General features: G+C 41.0%; 1 protein-coding gene across 2 annotated transcripts in view; it reads right to left on the reverse strand.

Annotated features, from left to right (window-relative positions):
- The window catches only part of PHACTR2 (phosphatase and actin regulator 2), a 128,417-nt gene extending 107,517 nt beyond the window's left edge, over positions 1 to 20,900 (reverse strand). The window contains exon 1 of one of the 2 annotated variants that reach the window (XM_038130859.1): positions 20,586 to 20,900. In XM_038130859.1, coding sequence (XP_037986787.1) covers positions 20,586 to 20,730 — 145 coding nt within the window. In that variant the 5' untranslated portion in view covers positions 20,731 to 20,900. The remainder of the gene's footprint in view (positions 1 to 20,585) is intronic. The other variant, XM_038130862.1, reaches the window with a different exon arrangement.
- Between the last annotated feature and the right edge of the window lie 152 nt (positions 20,901 to 21,052).

Consider the following 21,052-nt stretch of genomic DNA (forward strand, 5'->3'; position numbering starts at 1 on the left):
CTGGGTAAGTGTTCCAGGTGAAAGGCTACAAGACCTGGGCAGCCATTTACAGTACTTGGCGTGGGTGATCTTGCATTAATATAACATATTGCTCACATAAATGAATTCTGTCAAGCAAACTGAAATAACCTCTCTCCCTTTCTCTTTAAATATCACAAACAAATGCTTTGAAACAAGTCACTATTCCTATGGAAACAGAGATGAGCTCCAATCAAAACCTTACCTCATGGCATGGCCTTTGCTACCCAGAGTGCTAAGCTAAATCAGGTACAGAAAATAGGGAAAATCTATTCAAAATAAGAATTTTTAAGTCTAATTTTAAGGTGTCAGGCTCCTATAATCCTCAGTATTAAATGATTATAACAAGGAATAAAAAATTTGCTTCCACATGTCCACAGAAATAGTTCCACACTCAAACTCCATTTTATGAGCTGGAGGCTTTTCACACCTGAGCCAGACAGTTACAGAGCCTGTTACAAAATGTTCTGATGTTGGAAATCCAATAACATCTTTACATGTTCTGAAACCATTACGATATTTGACCAGATCAATTGTTTGTTTTAGAACAGATTTGCTACAAAGAGGCAAAGCTGAAGCTCTGCGCACAGGGACAGCCAGTTTTTGGGTCCCACTTTGGCTCTGTCTTGGTCACGCTGAGGCTGCTGTGGCAACACCTCCATCTCAGCATTTGGCTTCATCAGGATGGTAACACAAGCAAAAATACTTCAGCCTTCTGCTGCAGTGTGAAAAGTGAACATACTTTTGAGTCATTGGGGCCAGGGCACCAAGAAGAAACAAAATGCCTTTGACTCTGTCAGTGGAAGTTGCAATAAAAAACTGGTCAAAAACTGGGACTAAGCGTGTTCAAGAAAAAACATGTATCTATTGCAACAGCAAATGTGATTAAGTTACCAAGGCTATCAGAGGATTTTCTCTCTCTGGAGGTCATCACATCAGGACTAGATGTCTTTCTGGATGAAACACAAATCACTGAGCTCAACAAAAGTTTTAATGGGCATAATTTAAGGACTTGTATCACACAAGTCAGACCTAATAACCCCTCTGGCATTAGTGCCATGAATCCATGTAAAAAGGTCAGTCTTCGTTATCCTTGCTGAAGTGAAATGTCAGACCTTTATCATGCCTTAATGACTGCATACAATAGATTTATAGAACATTTTACCCTGCTCCTTATCTCGGGACCTCATTCTTACCTTCTGCCCCCCACTTTTCCTCTTATGTCTTCTGCAGATTTTTCTCTTGCAATCTTATGTACAATAAAAAGAGAGGGAATTTAACCTCACTGAGAGGGATAAACATAACTCTATTTTTATTTTCCCTTAAAATCTGCTAACAGATAATCCAGCAAAGAAAAAACAAGGAAAGACAATATATCCTGGTCTGAGGATCTGAAGCGATACCAACTTACAGTGAAGCCAACAGCAAAACTTCCACTTAGTCAGGCCAGGACTTTGGTCATAAAACTTGTGGCCACATTTATGTTAAGCAGAGGGAAGGTTCTAGGTGTTTCAGTTTGTTTTAAGTAGTGTGAGTGAAAATACATCAATAAAGTTTTAGGCAATGGAATAGAAGACTGCATTTAAGGTATTTATTGGCATTTGTCTTAACCCTGTCTCCCAGCTGAACTAAAATTCAGGCAAGGAAGAGCTAGATAATGATCACTTAAATGTCAAATGCCACCCTTAGGAAAATGAACAAATAAATACCAAGAATGAAAAAGCTTTTCAAACTCCAAAGGCTGACAAACAACTTCTGGTGTGCAGTCATGTGCTGTACATGATACACTGTACATTTAGCCAGACAAACTTGACTGTCTCTTTGGAGGTTTATGTTTTGTAACTTGATTTTTGAGACACAAATCCAAGCAGACATAAACTGGAAACAGGAAACAGAGGACACACTTGACAAGATGCACTACAGAGTGGTATAACTTCAGCTTGTTACTTTGCTGTCTCTTCCCTGCTGGTACTGCTAGTTATCATATAAATCTTGCCACTAACCTGTATTGCTTTTGAACTCCATCGTGCACATTATTGAAGTAAAATCCATCATCCAGAAGTGACCATCAAATAAAGGACCAGTATTAGGTGCTGCCAGATATTCTGCAATAGCTGGAAAGGATAATGGCAGAAGAGCCTAACTAATGGCAGAAGAGCCTAACTAAAGCAGAGTGAAAAACACTGCCTGAGCGTGTTTTCTTCAATGACTTAAAAAATATCTTTTTTTCTATATTTATCTATTAATTTCCTCTATATTTTGCCATATTGGGACTGCATTCTCACCTAATTAATCACAACTTTTGTTCCACGTAGAAGGGACTTGCTTTACCTACCCATAACCCAAGCTATGTTATGCACATGAGCAATGGGTACCTGTACAAGGTCTGATGGAATTATGTCTCATCTCTTCAAGCCCAGGGTTACTGTTACTTCAGTCCTTGGGTTTCCATGGAGTTGCAATGATTGCTTTTCTCCTTCACTGGCAGGAGCTCAAGCTGAATGGGCTGTGTAACTGTAAAGAGTGCCCAGCATGCCTGAATGGGGTCTGTCTGTGTTCTGCCAGTAGAGTCCCCTGAAACAAAACACCTTTTCCCCCCATATCTATCTCTCCTGCTCTTTCCTAACTCAAAGGGACAGATTTATGATTGAGAAGTTTGTCTGCATGATCAACCTCCTCAAGGGATCCAGCTGGATCACAGCTGGATCACGGCTCCAGATACTGTACAAGGTGCCTCACACTTGCACCAAAGGATATTTCTTTTAAATGACTAACAGTCAGAGATTGACTTCACCTATTCAAGTGCAGAAAGTGTGGTGGATTGATTGCTGGTGTATGTGAAATTTAACTCTCAGCACTCTGGTCAGTTACAGGAATATCTGATCGATTTGACTTCTGGTCAGCTCCTGTCCTGAACTGCTTTAGGTGACACATGGAGGACCACTTTAGCTTGTGCAGCTGGATGATATTCTAATAGCAGCAACGAAACAGATGCCAGATGCACCTCAAAGGTACTGAAAGGATGGGTATATTTTAGTTGTTATAAAACACATATTTTACCTGCAGAAGCTCATTAACAACACCAGTTTTTTTAATCTTGCTTGGTAGCTAATGTGCTTGCCAGAACTTACTGTAAAACGTGTGTGACAAACACAGAGCCTGGCTGATATCAGCGAAGTACTTCAGGCAAATTGGCAAGCTGGAGACGTGCCACATGCAGGTGTTGGGGAAACATGCATCAGAAAGAGTTTGCTTCTGCTGAATGAATAGACAAGGTAAATATTTTCCATTTCAGGATGTTACTGTGTCACCATAGGCTGTGCTTTTGTTAGGCCACAACTAGCCAGTATAGCAGAAGTGAAGCCCTGGAGTGGTTTCAGGTAATAATGCTGGTAATTCAGCATCCCAGGCCTTTTTATTCTGCGTCAAAACTCCAACTGTACTCCACTGCTGCATGGAGCCAGGGGATAAACTATTGTTTTTATAACAACATAAAAACTTCCAGTGCTGAAAGGTGCGCTACAATGAAATTAACAACATGTTGTGAATCTGGTTCAGACTGCTTGGCTGCTTTGCACCAGAAGTGTGCATATGTGGGGAAGAAAGGCAGAAAGACCAGAGAACTTCACCAAAGAGGCAACAAGGAAGCCAGGGGAACTCTGGACATGCACCCAGAGGAAAAGCTATGACCAAACACCAGCTGAAAAAGACTGTGCTGCTAACAGTGAAATGATGCCCTTTTGTTTGACTCCTGCTGTTTTTGGGAAACAGACTTGGTGTATTGACTGATGAAGAAATTGAAGACCTTTCTGTTTCTATTATCAGTTTTTCATCCTAAGCGAAACAGCACATAAAGTTGTGTGAAAGTTCAAAAAGGGGTCAAATCCACATGGCAAATTGTTTTTTGCAATTTCTCTCCTTCCTTAGCTGTTACCCAAAACACCCTGTTTACTGTAACTTGCCTCTCACCTAGGCATCCCTTCCCAGGGTGTCATGCAAGGCCATTTAATCCCTTTCATGGCAAGCAAGTCAGCACTCTTCTCCTGGAGTGGTAATAAGATGTAAAAAGAACTCCAAAGTGACATTTGTATGGCATTGTTCCTTTTCTTTTCCCCTTACAATAGCACCCACTGGCAGTTGCAGTGCCTATTTTGTGCACAATCTGGGATGCTGCAATTAACTTCTAAACACAGGTCTTTCCATAAAAGCATCAACAAAGGGGTAGGAAGGGAAATTATGTATCCTGCCTAATTTATTTCTAAAAATAACAACATTTCATCAAGAGCATGATGCTTGAATTTGCCTGGAGAACATATTTAGATACTGCAGGGAAAGGTGCCCTCTTGAGAGCAAGAAGAAAAAGCTCACTTAAGCTGGTGGTTGAGTATTTCAGAGCCATGTTGCCCTTCTCTTTGCATTGCAGGGTGGTGAGAAGTTTAAGCTTCTTTCCTTCAATAAGAAAGAGAATATTATAGAAGGATGCTGACAAAAAAAAATATTTGAAATATTTTAATTTACCTTATTAATAGTGGTTTAATTATTAAAATGTAATGAATCTGAAATAGCTAATTATTTTACTACTATTGTATTTCTCTTTTGTTACTGAGGTCAGCCTGGACAATGGGATTGCAATGAAGATTGTTTCCTCTTTGAGCCCCCATTTTCTATTGTGGTTTTAAAGCACAGGTGTGCTGTCTTTCAACAATATCCTTCCTCCGATTTGCATTCAGTTTAGCAGTGTGAGTAAATGGCACAATCATATGTAGTCTTGGTCTCACAGCTCTTCTGTTCTCTACTTGTTCTCTCAGGTTGCAGCCTTCAAGTCTGACAAGCCCTCCAACTATATTTTGATGAAGCCTTGAAATGGTACATTTCTTGTGGTAGTTTCAGCATTTCTCTAAAGCAGTTTTTCAAATAGCTTTAAGTCCTTGCAAAAACTTAGTATTGGACATAAATTACTTGACAGTGATTAACCTCTCAAGTGGCTTGGAATTTTACCTGGATTTTGATAATGCTTTCTTTGTGCTCCCTAGTTGTATGAAAATCAAACTAAAGGAGGAGTGTATCAATTGACAGAAAGCTGTTTTACCTCTTTGCTTGAATTTGTCAGCACATTTTGGCTCCCAGTGCTAACCTCTCCAGGGCTCGCAACTTTCCTGGCTTGACAATAGCTACAAAATTCGCAAAGATATTCTGCAATCCTACATTCAAATCAGAACTGAAGTAAGAGCTGGGCCGGGGACTGCCCCATGAAAGATCCAGCTGGAGATGCCCTTTTGGACTGACAGAAAACTACGGATACAGATTTTTGAGAGCAATTTATCAAACTGTTGTACACTTCATGAAGGTAACATCTAGGCCATGTTTCCATGACATTGATTTCTGAACTAGACCTGTCCACAAATACAGGACAAGTTTAATAATTACATTTCTATTTTATAAAGGAAATGTCAATTGAAATATATAAACATTAATGTGCTTAGACAGGCCATGAATATTCTCTGCTATATATCTCCCACAGGTTTTTTAAGCCCAAATCAGCAATGAAATCTCTTTGGAAGTAGGTCAAACAGTTAATCCAAAAGGAAGAATTTGGGTATTAGGTTGTTCTAAGGCTGCAACAAGCAATGTAGTAGACCACCCTATTAATTGTATCTTTAGGTCAATGTTTTATCTGAATCCAAACCAGATTAGTGCATAATTTTAAAATTAATTAAAAAACCCAGATCAAGCAATCAACCAACCAACCAACAAAAAAGCCTAAGCAAAACAAACAAACAAAAAACCCACAACAAAACAACAACAAAAAACCCCCCACAAAATTATAAAACAAATTTTAAAAAACAACAACAACAACAACAAAAAACAAACAAAAAACCCCAAAAAAAAACCAATAAAAAAAACCCCTGTGGTTTTCATCCTGACATAAGAATATGATCAATTACACATTTCAAGGCTTACATGGAATTACACGATGCTATCTCCCCCAGAGCCCAGGAATGAAGAATTTTTACCACTCTGCTCTAGCAACAGAGCCTGCCCCAAAGCTTTCAGAAAACCTGCAGCAATCCCAGATATTCTTGAGCCACTGGAGCCGAAACACACCAAGAATTTCTTATGGATGCTGTGGAGTGAAGGAGCATTGGCTCCTTAGTCTTGCAGATGCTGCAATGGTTACTGAGATATGGCAGGAGGAGTGTGGCAGCTCAAGACTTGTACTCACCTGGGACCTGGCTAAGAAGACCCATTTAAGGTCTTTTTTTTTTTTTTTTTAAGTTTCTCCTTCTTTCTCCTTATTCATCTGCACAGATATGTGGAAGATGGCCAGGACTTACAGATGTAATTTTCTCGACATGGATTACATTCTATCAAATGACACAGTCATTTTTCACTGAGTCACTTTTTATGATCATTTCAGGCAGTATTGAATAAATAACAGAGAAATGTTTTGGTAAGTGAGTTAGAGTGCTCTTTTCATGTTTCATTTGGTGATATGTCATGGAAAAACTGCTTTAGCTTACTTTTAGTCCTGTATCTATTATCTATAATCTTTATTATTTCATATAGAAAAAAATTTCTGTTGCAGATGGACTGGTATACATGAAAACTTTGATGATATCTTTGATACTTATCAATTGTATATGAACCACTTTACTGTGGGGTTATTCTTCATTAAATGCAGTCTAAAAGCAAAAATCTACCAAGCCCTCCTCCTCCAAGAATAAAAGAAATGAAATTGAAACAAGGAAAAAGAAAAACAAAAGATTTTTCCTGCCATAAAACTCTTTTGAGGTTGGAATGAATGAATGATGTCTCTCTTTTAGGCTTCTGAGGAAAATCTTTCCAATGTTGGAATTTCCAGGCTGGGAGAAGGAATTACTATTTTCATCCTCATTCAGTCTAGTCAAGGGATTCTGCATCTGCCCTTGGATCTGCATGCACCAAATCTAAATGTGTACCAGGCCAGGAAGACATCAGGGTACTTAAGTGCACAATAGTAATCAAGGTCTAGATGTATTTCTGAACATGTTTTATATAGCTCCAACTGAATTTTGATTTAGAAAATAGTACTTCATGTTCAGCACACACAGAAATTTTAGTCCAATTATTTTAATGATTTCTTTCTCAGAAGACTATGTAATAAAGGTGCAACTCAGCCTGAGAGTCTGCCTTTGCAAACTGGCTGTGGACTGGGGTCAAAGCACTCTGCACAAATACTGGAAAACCTGGTGCTAATTAAAGCCAGATTCCCTCATAATGAATCAATATCCAAGTGTGCAACAGGCTGCTGGCAAAAAATAAGAGCTTCTGTTAGTTTCCAAACAACACACACAACAGACCATGCTCCCCCACCCCTCAGCAGTTTCTTTGACAGATCAATAGAGAACCCACAAGCCCTGACCAGAGTACATCAGAATCAATACAACAGGGAGATCCAATTTCACCGGCACAACTGATAATGCCAAGCTTGCAGCATTACTTTGGCTGAGGGAAGAGCAATGGCTGATAATGACATTTTGTGTTGTTTAAATAGACATTTTATGGATTTAAAAAAAAAAAAAAAACACAACAAAACAAAAAAAAGGGGGGGGGGGGATAAGGGAGCATGAGGATATTTTAAATGCTGACACACCATCGCCATCCCATCTCACTCCAGCTTTGTGCCCTTAAAGACCCTTAAGGCACCGAAACTAATGAAGACCCTGCTGTGACTTCCTCTGGGAAGGAGCAGAAACCAGGCAAAAACCAGCTCAGGGCAATCTGCTGCTGATCACTCGCTATAAACAAGCCTATATTTCAGGTCCAGTCCGCGGGCAGGTGCCTGAGCCGGGCAAAAACCCAGCGCAGAGAGGCAGGGGCTGCGCTCAGCATCACAACCGCTCCATCTAGCGCAGCAGCCTCGCACAGCAGCCCTCCCCGGCAGCCAGCTCCTCTCCCGGCCCAGCGCTCCCCAGCAGCCCCTGGAGGCGAAGGCACCGAACCAGGCTGTGCAGGTGAGACACGATGGGAGACACAGCAAACGGGGCTGAGTTTGGGAGCACACGGTGTGAGGCGTTCAGCGTGCGTGGCTGGGCTCTGGGGAAGCTCTTTGGGTGGTGACAAGGCAAGATGCTGCAGTAATTACATTAGGGGTGCTCTTAGCCCCGAAGTTCTATCAAAAATGACTAGAGTAAGGAAGCAACAATGTAGGAATGTAACAAAATGTACGGAATGTAAGGAATGTAACAAAATAGGAGGCATAAGGGGGTTAATTCTAACTTATTGTTGGGCAATATATTCTGTTTTGACCATATATTGATGAACATAAGCCTAGTCACAAAACCCAAAAAGCTTGGCTTTTCCAAATTTTTCCCATTTCCCTCCCCCTGCAGGAAGGTCACTGAAGCTGTTTGGCCTTGTAGGGCAGGAAATAGCACCAACAATAGCAAAAGAAAGCTCCATTACCTTACACCTTCGTTACACAGGGAAAAAATGAAAAAGGTTGCTCATGTAAGTGATGCTTTCTTCAGGCAATTACTGTAATGCGAAAAAATTGTTTAAAGCCACCAACCTCGTCATTTGCTGTTTTCTGTCAATATTTTCAGATTCCTCCACAGACCTGTGGGAAAATCTCAATCTATGGACAATTCTCATATCTATAGCAGAGCAGAACTGGAGCTGGTAAGGGTCCAGCACGTCATCTCTGCTGGCTACCACAGGCAGATGGACTCCTACAGTAACTGTTGCTAGATGGAGAGCATCCCTACTTTTCCCACACTTGGTGGACATCATAATACAAAAGACCTGGAGAAGAATTATTTTCCACTGAACAGGAATCAGAGATGCTGAGCCAAAAGGTCATTTGTTGGAGATAAAATGAAAGAAGCAGAGCAGAATCAATGGATTTTTCTAGATAAAGAAATCATTTGCTCTGTTTGTGGATGTAAGGGCAGACAAACATAAAAAAGGTATCAAAATTTTCAGTGAAGTAATTTCTTCTGTTTCTGATAGGGATCTTTTACATTTTAAACCATTTCAAATTTTCTTTGCTATATGAGTCAGTACTTTTTCATCTTGATTTCTCCTGGCCCTTCCTACTCCTCTTGGTACTATAAAAAAAGGCCTAGTTGTGTGGAGAGATTTAATACTGCTCACACCAGAGAAGAAGAGCTAGTACACTCCTCTCTCCCACTCACATGCTGCAGAAGAAGTGAGTCACAGATAATCATGGGCAATCCCATCCTCTTTCTGTCCTTACCTGAGTAACAAGGAGCCGAAGCAGGGCTCTCCTCCCATGAGGAGATCCTATTTTCTGAAGGCTGGCTGCCTGCAGACTCCCACATCACCAAGTGGACCTTCATAGGGTCCACAGGACCCTTTCACAGGATAAAGGTAGAGGCTGCTGTGTATTTTTACCTACTGTGGAATTGCTGTAGATGCTTTGTACTTGCTCTTTGTCTAATTTCCTTTGGAAAACAATCTCACATTTATTTTGATCCTTATTGACCCTGGCCAATCACAAAACCTGTTAATGCATCTCATCGCTGTTAATGCATCTCATCCCTGCTTACATCAGGATTTTCTTACGAGGCTGGAACTGAAAAAAGCCAGTCTGCTCCCAAAGTGACTTTTGCCTTCTACAGGACTGTGATATTTAACTTCAGGTCACCTCATCTTTGTAAAGTGTTGCAAAGAATCCTTCCTGGGATAAAAGCTGCAGCAATCTATTCCATCCCAAACCTTTTCTTTGATCCTTCAAAGTCAATAGCTGTACTGCCAACCACAAGTACACCAACATCATGAATCAAGCCTCCAGGAACATGGAGATGCAGTAGTAAGCATATTATAACTTCTCTTGGAATAAAAAAAAAACCAGGAGTTTTTCTGTCTCTTTCTCCAGACTTCTGAATGCCTGTTTTCAGAAGTTTTCAACACCAAAGAAGTCCAGCAGCCGCTGAAGGGAAAAAAACCCACAACTGAGAATGTGACTGTAAGAGCCAAACCAAAACAATGTTAAGCACTGGAAAGTCACAATGAAGTCACAAGGCCAGACCCATGGCAGTAGCCCTCACTGGCAGTGCACTCCTGCATTTCAGAGGGGGCTGCACAGCACCTGATGGTGAAACTTGGGTGGGATGCAGTCACAGTGATGGCTTGGCTGGACCTCTCTGCCTTAGCCTGGGTGGCATCCTCTGTCCCTCTGCTGTCATTCCTGACTTGGCCTAAACACAGCAATAAAAAATCAAACCAAAAAAACCCAAACGAAACACTCACGACTGCAAAAGACCCTCCTCATTGCTGCAAAAAGTTTATTTTCACGTACTTTTTAGTATGATTCCAGCTCTGGTTTTAAGTGCTTCCAGAACTTAAGGGAGAGCAACTTTCACTGTTCCTCCTGGGAGGCCATTCCCCAGCCCAATAAATCTCACTCCCAAGAAATTTCACACATCCCCTCCTGTGCTTACAGCACATTTCCAATCTTGGCCTATCATGAGTGGAACAAATATATTTTTCCCCACAGAGTTTATATAATAATGCGATAAAGTTGTAAAAGCTGTGTAACTCCACTGAGTTACTTCCACTCACCAGAAATTTATGGGATAACAACTTCTGTGTTGCCAGCAAGACATAATTTAAAATTTCAATAAATTACAAATTTCTACTGAAACGCAGAGCCATTCTAAACAGACAATATTATTACAAACCTCATAGAAGATGTAGGAAAAGAAGCATGGAAAATCTTTGCTGACACCAAGGTAAAGTCTAATGGGTTGCTCTCCCTCTGTATTCAGCAGACTAGTCACAGATATCTTGCCAGCACTTACTTTGTCTGTGACGTTTTCTTTCTCTTTTTAAAAGACCAGCAACTAAGTTATTTTAGAAATTATAAAAAGCAGTGCTTCGGTTGCTTTTTACTTAACCCAGCTTGAATTAGAAGTGATTTCAAAGTAATGCCTTAGCTGCTGTTAGGCAATTGCTATTTGAGATGGTGTGCCATCTTCCCTCACCCAAGGATAGGCAAACCTGTGGAGCTGCCTGGCACTGCCTCCACGGCACACACTGAGTGAAGGGCAAAAAAGAAAAAAAATCCCCATGGAAATTTCAAGGGGGGAAACTTTCTTCCAGGGTCTGGTGATCATCAGGACAGCTATTTGATACAGAGCCAAAAAAAGGGGGCAGGCAGGGCATCTGAAGTCCTGAAGTCTTTCACTCCTGTAGCTGAAAGGAAGTCATTCACTCTGCTCATTCCCTCCAGGCCTGGCAAGTGCTGCACCGCAAGGGTGTAGCTTTCACAGCTTATTTCAGGTAGACCACTAAATGCAGGAGTGTGTACAATGCTCTCATTTACCATGTGGCCAGTGAGAAACATCTGCACCACAAGAGAGGCTTGTGGCTTGAGAGCTGAAATCGCCTACAAAATTGCACACACATTCACCAGTTTGCTTCAGGAAGATCCCATCAGGCAAAGCCCAAGATGACCAGCTAAATATGAGAAAGCTCTGAAAATTACTGCATCAACTTTTTGGAAATCTTTTCCCAAAACAATTTTTGGTATTTGTAGATCAAAAGCCATTGTTTATCTCAACTTCTAAAGACAGGCAAAATTCATAGCAGATTTGTCTCCAAATACTTAAATAGCTAGGTGGCAGACATTTTTTTTTAATTTGCTATTCACGAAAATAAACATGATGTGAAATTTGCCACTCAGTTTTGTTTGCAGGAAGGCATCATGATATTTTAAAAAATGTTAAGGTGTCAAAAGTCAGACAGCGGGAAGAAAGATGCCATGCTCCTGGGGAGGTGTAACTCCTAAGGAGATAGAGTTGAGAGTCAGAAACACAGGCAGAGGTACCTATAAACCTAAGTAACAAAGGCAGTGTTGCCATGCTTCATCCTTGGAACTGGAGCAGTTCTTATCCTGCTTTGGGATGGCCACTAGTCCCCAATCAATTACTCTGGCTCTGGCTGCGTAAGCAAAATAACATATTTCAAATCCAACCCTTCTGAGCTTGCCAAAACTGCTTTAAATCAGAATAAAAATCAGAATTATGTCTTGCAGACTCTGCCTTTTTGTGCTGCGCCTTGGTATCACTAATCTTTTTTCAGATAAAAAGTCACAGTTTCATTGGTGGTTTAAACCACTAACATTTACTGGCAGCCCTGACACTGGGCAAGAGAGGACTTAAATTAAAAAGTGGCAAGCAGATGACTGCTAATTATCCTTTCACTCATAAAGTTTAAATATAGCTGCCTGTGTTTCAACACAAAGAAGGCCTGCAATTAGGGCACATTCAATTGCAAATGCACCACAACCCCTCTTTACTGTGCTTGTAGAGGATGCAAAACAATACCTCAATACCAATTCTACTTAGTGGCTGTAATTTTCTTCAGTAATGTGTGTATTAGTCATAGATATATGTTAAAAGCTGTGATTCTACCCCCCAAACAAGGAAAGCAAACACACATGCTCTGGAGAGAGAGCTTTGCTCAACATGCTCTTTACGGTCTGGTTCTCTGATATATTCAACATCCTTACTCTGTCAAGAAGGCATTTGCACCTTTGGATATCCAATAATTTGTAAATGAATCTGGCAGTGGTTACCCTTGCCTTGGAAGGGTGTGCACTTGATGGACAGGATCCCTCAGGATAATCACATTTCTGTGGTGGGGAAATTCTAGCACTTCTCTGCTGCCTTAATTCCCCTTCCTGATCCCCAAACCAGAAGAAAAAAAAAAATCCCTACACTAAAAATCTATATGATGAAAAGTTACAGAAACCTCAGTTAATTTTTTGAAGTGACAATTTACCACTTTCAATTTTTTTGTCAGATATTTCTCCTGAAAATTAAGAAATATGCCTGAAATCAGGATTGTTTGTACAGAAGAAAGGAAAAGTTGATTTTCACAAAACTCTTATTTTATCAGGAAAAAACTGTATTCAAAGAAACTGAAGTTAACGTAATAATTTTAAATAAAGTAAGGATTTGAGTCCAGGTTTTCTGATCCTTGCCATTGTGCCAAGCTTTATCTTGGAAAGGCTCTGAAGCACTTCTCCTTCTTTCCTAATACTCAGCAACCTTTCTTTTAGAATTTTTAGGAGATCTTCTAACCTTTCCCAATGAGTTCTTAACACTGAAGAAATCTCCACTTGACCTGTACAAATTCTGACCTTTATCTCTCTGTGACAGACAGAAAACAAACTTACTGTTCATTTACTTGTTGTTATTAATTGCAGGCGATTGCATTATTATTTTATAAACTTGATGTCATTAATTGGAGGTTCCTAGTCCCTTCACATCTCAGTGCATTAGACTCAGATGGGCAGGATACAGCAGCCTCACATGTACCCAACATCACCAAGAAGATCACCAAAAGTGATATGTAGGCTATCAACACAATATAAATGACATTAACTGGAAGCTATGGAAAATGCAGAAAAGAATTTAGTGGGGAAGAGGGGAGTGAAAGACAGGGCAGAAGGTGAAAGCAAGAAAGAGATGAAAGCAAGAAAGATGAAAGCAAGAAAGGAAGAAAGACTTACTTCCAGTATAGTTTGGATAGGAGCAACCTGGTAAAGGTGCCAAAACTGAGCTGCTGACTGATGAATCCATCTAGGGGAAATAGTGTGTGGTGCTGTGCAACTGGACAAATTCCCCAAGTGGGAGCCACCACAATTTGTGTGTGAGACTGTGAGACTGAAGTCATGCCTGAAGTTAAAGGGAAACAAAAAGCAACTACTTTTAATGGAAGTCCACTCTCTCTAAACAAATTTTCTTTTGGATACTGTAAATTGTGCAAATGTTAGAAACTGTGGGCCAAGATACAAAGCACCTATTTAATTCAAAATAACTGTTTAATGCTACATTTTCTGAAAAAAATATTGTAAAAATGTTATAATTATTTTGAAAAGATTTTAAAAAATATTTTATCTCATGTGAAATGTCACCACGCTGCCATCTGTGGTTGAATGCTTCCTCTTCCACATTTCCCTCCCAGCCCCACTCTGTTAGGTCCTGTATTTCTCTGAACAGAGCCAAGTGTGAGAAATGTGAAGGGCAACGCAGGACGTGTCAGAAATGTGTATGAAATGTGAGATAAATGGGAGAGGGTAGCAAAGTGTCTCATCAGCAAAGGATGCAGTGGTTTAAGCTGCTCTTTAGCTCCTCTGTGGAGCGCTCCCTCCACCTGAGAGCTCGGCTTGCGAAGCACGGCAGCTTTGCAGCTTCAGGCTGAATTAAAGCCGAGCCAACACTTCCAAGCCCATAATCCTTGATACTGATAAACTTTACTAATATTTCACTGTTTCAAAACCCAAAAATCGTGACAACATCTAAGGCACAAACAGACTTTGTACGACACACCATCTTAGAAGTCCAGTTCTGCAAAAACCTCACGATGGGGAACAAGTTTTCTCAGCTCACTACCAAGGGAAATGTTGAATGCCTACAAACTCTGCCTGCATTTCAGGAAGATCACAGTGCTTTCCACGTGAATGAAGAGCAAGAGTACCCCTTGTTGTGGTGGGGTTTAAAACTGACAATTTCAAAGATAAAGTGAGAAGTGAATGAACTCAGAACACTGAAGTCAGGATTTTCTATTTTCTTCTGTATATTTTTTCTTTTGTGCCACTCAGTTTGTACCTGAGAAAAACCAATTTCTACATTTGTTAAAAGTAGCAATATGCTAGGTAAAATGCTAGGGGAAAAGGAAGAAAAATAGAAGATTATCACTAAAAATATGTTTGCTTTTTAATAAAGCATATTCAATGAGAGTTAGTAAAAATTCAGAAACATAACTAGTTTTGGTGTTAGTGAAAGCTGAAATCTTACAGGATTTCTAACACAGGAAAAATTCTGATTTCAAAAAGCCTAAATAAATTAAAAAAAAAATTCTTCACGAACCTTTAAAAAACCTGCTAATTCTCCCCAGCCTTTTGACCCTAAATTGTACCTGCTTTTTCAGGAAACAATGGCTAAAAGAGAAGGGCATGCAGGAATGGGGTGGGAAAGAAAGATAAACTGTTTATGCTTACGATAGATTTGGCTAATGAAACATTTAGGTTTTAAAACTAAAACAAAAGCTTCTTTAGAACAAGTTGCTTAAATTCAGTAAGAGAAGAAGAACAATTTTTCTTCAGCTACTCTTTGAATCACTTCTTCAGCCTTCATACTTGACATGTGGTCTGATATTAAGTGGTTACTTGCTAGGAGCTACAGAGTAGCAGGAAGTGCTAAATGCCAAAAGGCCTTGAGAAACTAAAATACGCAGCAGCAAACCACGGAGCAGATCTTGCCATCAGCTACTGGTCTAGCTGCTGCAAAACATGCATTAAATACTATGCTGCAGGTGTTTGGAGTTAAATTTCTACTTAGTCAACCATTAAGATTATCATCACATGTAATTTTTTTAAAGCCTGAGCTCAAGTGTGAATATATTATTATAAAACTTTTGTCTCAGAAACTATGCCATGTGTAAATGACATGTAAAACACATGGTTTATATTTGTAAACCATGGTATTCCCAGGGTTTCCCCTTTCGTGCTTCATCAGGCTGAGCTAATAATAAGAACCTACTCCAGTTATTCTGCAAGAGTTGGTGGGGAATAATCTTTTAGTCCAATATCAAACAAGCAGGTTCTTATTTTGTGTATATTTTGGTATAAACTCACATTAGAAATGGCTGACTATATTCTGACACGTGCTTCTTCTCTATATGCCCATCTATTTTATAAACTGAACTGTTTTTCAGGCAGACCTGAACTTTGTCAGTGTATGCAGTACAAACATTTCCTAAATTTTTCCTCAGCATCATTCTGAAATTAAAAGTTACATGTAAGGTTGACCAGGATGGGATTTAACATTATCACATGATGGCCTAAATAGATTATTACAATGTAGCTGCTTCAGTTCTATAAGCATAAGTCAAATTTCATTTGGTTATGCTTGTTGCCTTTTCCTGATAATTTGAATTTTAAAATTGATGCAAAAATATTAATGTGAACTTAGGACAGGATACACTAACTCTTGGTAATGACCTAGTCATGCTGAGTTGAGTTTCTAAATCCCTCCAAATTATTATTTGTCTTAGCTTGTACTATTGATTTCTACCAAAAATTGTCTGCCTTGGGCTTCTTGCAAAATTCTGTACTTCAATTTATGTTGTAAACAAGCCCTGTTTAATATGATGAAGAATCACGTTTTCCCACAACTCCCGTATTTTCATAAAATGTATCAAAATCAGCTGCTTTATTTATCATGTTCTCCCACAGCATGAATATTCTCCCTCATCAACCCCATCTTAGGACGGAAAACCAACATTCTCCTAGCTCCCAGACAGCTTGGTAGGGCTCTTTGGGACTGGAATCTGTAGGTTTTTTTGGGAAATACAAGTGCAGAAGGAAATACAGGCACACATTAACAGCTACCTATCTACCCACCCAAAATTTACCATTTCCCCTAGATTCCACACTCCCAGATAATCAGGTCAATGTCTAGAGCATATTCTGGGTTTCACCCTTTCTAGATTCTCAGATACCTTCAGCTGTCAAAAATGTAGGTTTGCAACAAAGTAGGTTACTCTAATCATGAAAAGCTTAAGTCCAAAAATCATGAATTTTCTTCTCATATAGCATCAGCCACTTTGATGCTCTGATCACTACAAGAAAGCTTCCCCAGATCTTCACTTAACTGGGGGATTTTAAGCAATCTTTTCACCCACCCTGCTTTGGAGTCAGCAGCAGATGGCATCATAGATGTCACTCATTATCATTTTGAATAAATTAACCCAGAAAAATAGCCAAAATCATCCTGGGATGTACAAGTTTTGATACAGGACGGCCATTTGCATTCAGGCTTTCATTTTCTTCTTCAACCCAACATCTGGGCTAGAGCCTGAGGTACTAATGAATTGCTGTCTGAATTCTTAGGGTTTTTTTTTTTTTTTGTCTGTTGCCAGAAGGGCTCAAAGAACCTCATGAAAGAAATGGAAAGATGCGTGAGGAGCTCACCCCTCCACCTGAAAGGTGCATTTCTCACTAATGGAACAAATTATCTGAAACTTCTTGCTGCCAAAGAGCGAGACCTCAAGAGGAACTGCAACATTTTGAGAGCATCAATCCCAGAGCAGAGAGATGGGTGGTTTTCTGACTTCTGATCTGAGCAGTAAGGTTCCCTTTTCACCAAGATGTACCTCACCACAGACCTCACCACCTTCGGAACAAAGTGCAAGGCTGTACAATAAAAGCCACAACACTAAAAGGAGAGCAAACTGGAAACTGCACGGACATGCAGATCAATGCAGATAAAGAGCAGGCTCCGTAGCAGAGGAGATTGGTGCCTGAGGGCTGTCACAAAGAGAGCCACTGCCACTGCTTTGCTGTCGGATGTGATGTGAAACAGCACCTCTTCCACCCTGCAACCCAGAACCCACAGCTTGTGCTGAGAGCTACCTTCAGCCCCACAACCACCAAATCTAGGTTTTGGATGAGTTCTGGGAAAGCATTTGAACAGGGTCTTTTTATTCCAATTGCAGCTCCGTCCCCATCTGTGTTGGACACTTTATGAAACTCGACTAAATTGATCCACCTTTAAGGTGGGCTTAAATCTAGTCACTAAGCATGGAAGACTGCTTAAAGGTATGTAATTCAAGCAGCTTTCTGCAAGTGGCTCTGGTGTTGGCCTGAAATTTTAGAAGAGTATGTTTTGCTTCCCTCATCTCCTTCAGATGCTCTGACAAACCAGCCAGCTGTCAGCTGGGGCATACCACAATGTTGAAGTGATGCACAAGCTATGCCTGCCACAGAGGTTTTGAACTTTGCTAACATTACACTTTTTCAGGGTCTAAATCAAAATTCTAGATCATGCTACCCATACTTGTGATGAGTATCACTTTATTCCTCCTAGGAGCTTACCACAAATAAAAAGGCCTGACAAAACAGTGGATGGAGGTAATACCCCAGAAAGAGAAATTAAATCATCTTCTACCACTAGCACTAAAAGAAAGGTCAGCTTTAAGAAGAAAATCCTGAAAATATATTGTCCTCACATACTGGATGGCAGCTAATGAAGTGAGATGCTGTGAAGTGATACCAGGAGGCTGCTTCTGTCAGTGTGTAAGAGCAGCAGGAGGAGGATGGGGCTAAGAGAACACAGACAAGCATAAACATGGGGACCACCCAACCAGCCTCACTGCACTATCAAGATACATACAGTACTGACCTAGAATAACAAACAGATGCATTTTATGAACCACTGCCAAAGCTGCTTTATAAAAAGCCATTATATTTCCCCTAGCTAGAAGGGTCTCTAAAAATATTGCCTTTTAATAGATCCTGCATGGATCAGGAGATGGTAATATAAATGACAGTGTGAACCTCTACAGGGGTACCAGCCCATCACTGAAGGAGTGTGAGGAGACCACATCTTCACAGCACAACTCATGCCAGGTTCTAGAAAATGGAAACAAGCATGCAACAGAAGCTGCCAACATTTGCAAGTGACTCAGTCTTGGAAGAGGCATAAAGCAAACATTTTGCAGGTTATTTAAAATGCAAATTGTTCTTCTATACACACAGCTGTCGGAGCACAGGTAGCATCTGATGTAAATGAGGCACCTACTTTAACCAAATGATATGGCTAGAGAAAAAGGTAGAAGCAAAAATAATGACTCATATTGTTTCTTCACATTTCTGTCCCCATTACAGTTGTTCTCCAGGTTAGTAGGGGAATGAAAAAGCAGGTTATTTTAATGGCACCTCAATATAAAACCAATTCTCTAACCACCATATTAAAAATTAAACATCTTTGCATCTTTAATGCATACTTTTCTTTTTGAAGTGAGAATCAACAGTTGTGTGGCCATATGTAAGTGTTGTTGTGTCCAATGAGCAACTGGGAAAAAAGATACAGGAAGCAGCAAGGGAGAAAATACACAATTAAAGAAAATATAACCAAAAAAAATTAAAAACAAAGAAATCAACACTTGTTCCTTACTGGCAGGAAGCACATCCTCAAAATTAAAATAAAAAAAATCAAGTCAGGCAACAAGGATGTTGCAATGTCATGTGTAAGAAACTACAAATAATAACATATCTTTGAAAACACTGTCATTTTACCTCCACTAGATTTGCCAGTCTCTCATAATGAACCCAGCTTGCTGTCAGTAGTCTTTGTACTTAAGCCACCAACCAACACAGTCTACATTGACATGGTCTCAATCTTTTCAGCCTCTGTGGCAATGCCTCTGTGGTGATCCCTCTAGATCCAGGGGTGTACACATCCAGTCACAGGGCATTGTTCATGCAGCACTCTCCAGGCAGTGCTGAAATACACCTAAAAGTAGTCCTTTCTGAAGCACTAGAACCTCCTCCCTCCTCCCTGTCCCAAATGTCCTTCACCATAAATTTTAAACAGGCACAGAAAAAGGTAAAACAGAAAATTATACAGAAAATGGCACAGAGTTGTTTTTGCTAGCAGCCTCTGGCCCCATAAGCTGAATCTACTTGCTCCTATGTGGCTAAGCAAGTTTTCATTCCTTCTCTCCTCATCAGGCAGGCATAGCTGTATACTTGATCTTCCCCAAGCAAATGTTCTGCTTCATCTTAAGATTCCCTGAGGAACAAACATAAGAGAACATTGTGGTCCATTGCAGGCCAAACCACACAATTCACTGTCCTGTGCTGCAGCAGAGGAGGTCCCTCAGTGCACTCTGGAGCTTCCCTAATGGTGTTTCATGGATACCTCTGTGCAGCAGTGTGTGAGTGCATCCAAAATACCAACATTACCAGAGTGTGTGTGCCTACAGACTTCTTCTAGTCAACAGAGCAGGGCTGATTCGCAAATGGGCAAGCACACATTTTCAAAATGTGCTCAGCCCTACAGAGACCAGAATTTCATTTTCCTTAGTGCCCTACCCCAGGAAATAGACTGTGCAAAGCACAGTCCAGCCACTTTGGCAACTTTCAAGTCTCTGCACAGTAAACTAGGACCCTCACTTCCTCTCATTTTATACAGCAAAGCTTCTCCAAATCCTGCAGGAAGCCTACTCTGTCCCAAAGGGCCAGCTTCCACCCCCCGTCATCCTGTGTGCACTAGCAGGGATTGATTCCTGAAGGAAGATGGTGGGATTCTGACTGACACATTCGCTTTTCTCACCTATTAAAATCCCGAAGGAGATACAAGGACACGAGGTAAAATTCTGACATGCAGTTGAAGTGTAATGTTTGAAGCAGCAAGGTGAGGGGTTTTGATGTCCTGGCAATACACACTGAAGCTTTTGTGGGAATTTTCTGCCCTTGCACTCAGAGATGCTTTGGCAAACAGATGTGCAGCCATGATGCTACCAGGATTCATTCATTCATTTGTGTGAACATGGGTGTAAAAAGCCTGGAACTCTCCAAACATCTTATCAAGGAGAAGATCAAGCACCATGTACCCCAGAAATCCACACCACTGGCCACCGAGAGAAGACAAGTCCTACGTCTGGGAGAGCAGGACAGGGTATCGGCGAGGACGTCTTTCCCTAAATTCCCAAATTCAGCTCGGCTCCGAGGTCTTGGACACAAGGATCCTTCCCTCCCTCCCCCTTACCTGAGCCGCCCACGTTGGACCGCAGCAGGCAGGTCCTCCGGGAGGAGGAGAAGGAGGAGATGTCGCTTTGGGAGCGGCCGCGGGGACCGGGCAAGGACCAGACGGGCAGCGGTGCTGTCCCGCTGCTCCCTGGCCTCTCAGCCATCGTCGACGGGCAGCCGAGAAGGGCAGGGAGGAGAAAAGAGGACGGAGAGAGGCGGCGAGGGAGGGGACAGGGAAAGTTTGCAGAGGAAGAGCCGCCCCTCTCCTCCGACCGCCCCGCCGGGACGCCGGCGGCGATTTTGGGTCTCTGGGAACATAAATTTTGTGTTTGCACAGGAGCAAAGCAAAGGGGGGGGGGGTTGAGTGCGCGGATGCACCCATCCCCCAGGGTGTCTTCATGCTCTCGCCATTGCCGTCTCTCGGGGGAAAAAACGGAAAAAAAGGAAAAGAGAAACAGTTAAAAAGAGCCGAGTAACCCACACCGC

This window comes from Motacilla alba, chromosome 3 (genome assembly GCF_015832195.1).
Source record: "Motacilla alba alba isolate MOTALB_02 chromosome 3, Motacilla_alba_V1.0_pri, whole genome shotgun sequence".
Classification (NCBI taxonomy): Eukaryota; Metazoa; Chordata; class Aves; order Passeriformes; family Motacillidae; genus Motacilla; species Motacilla alba.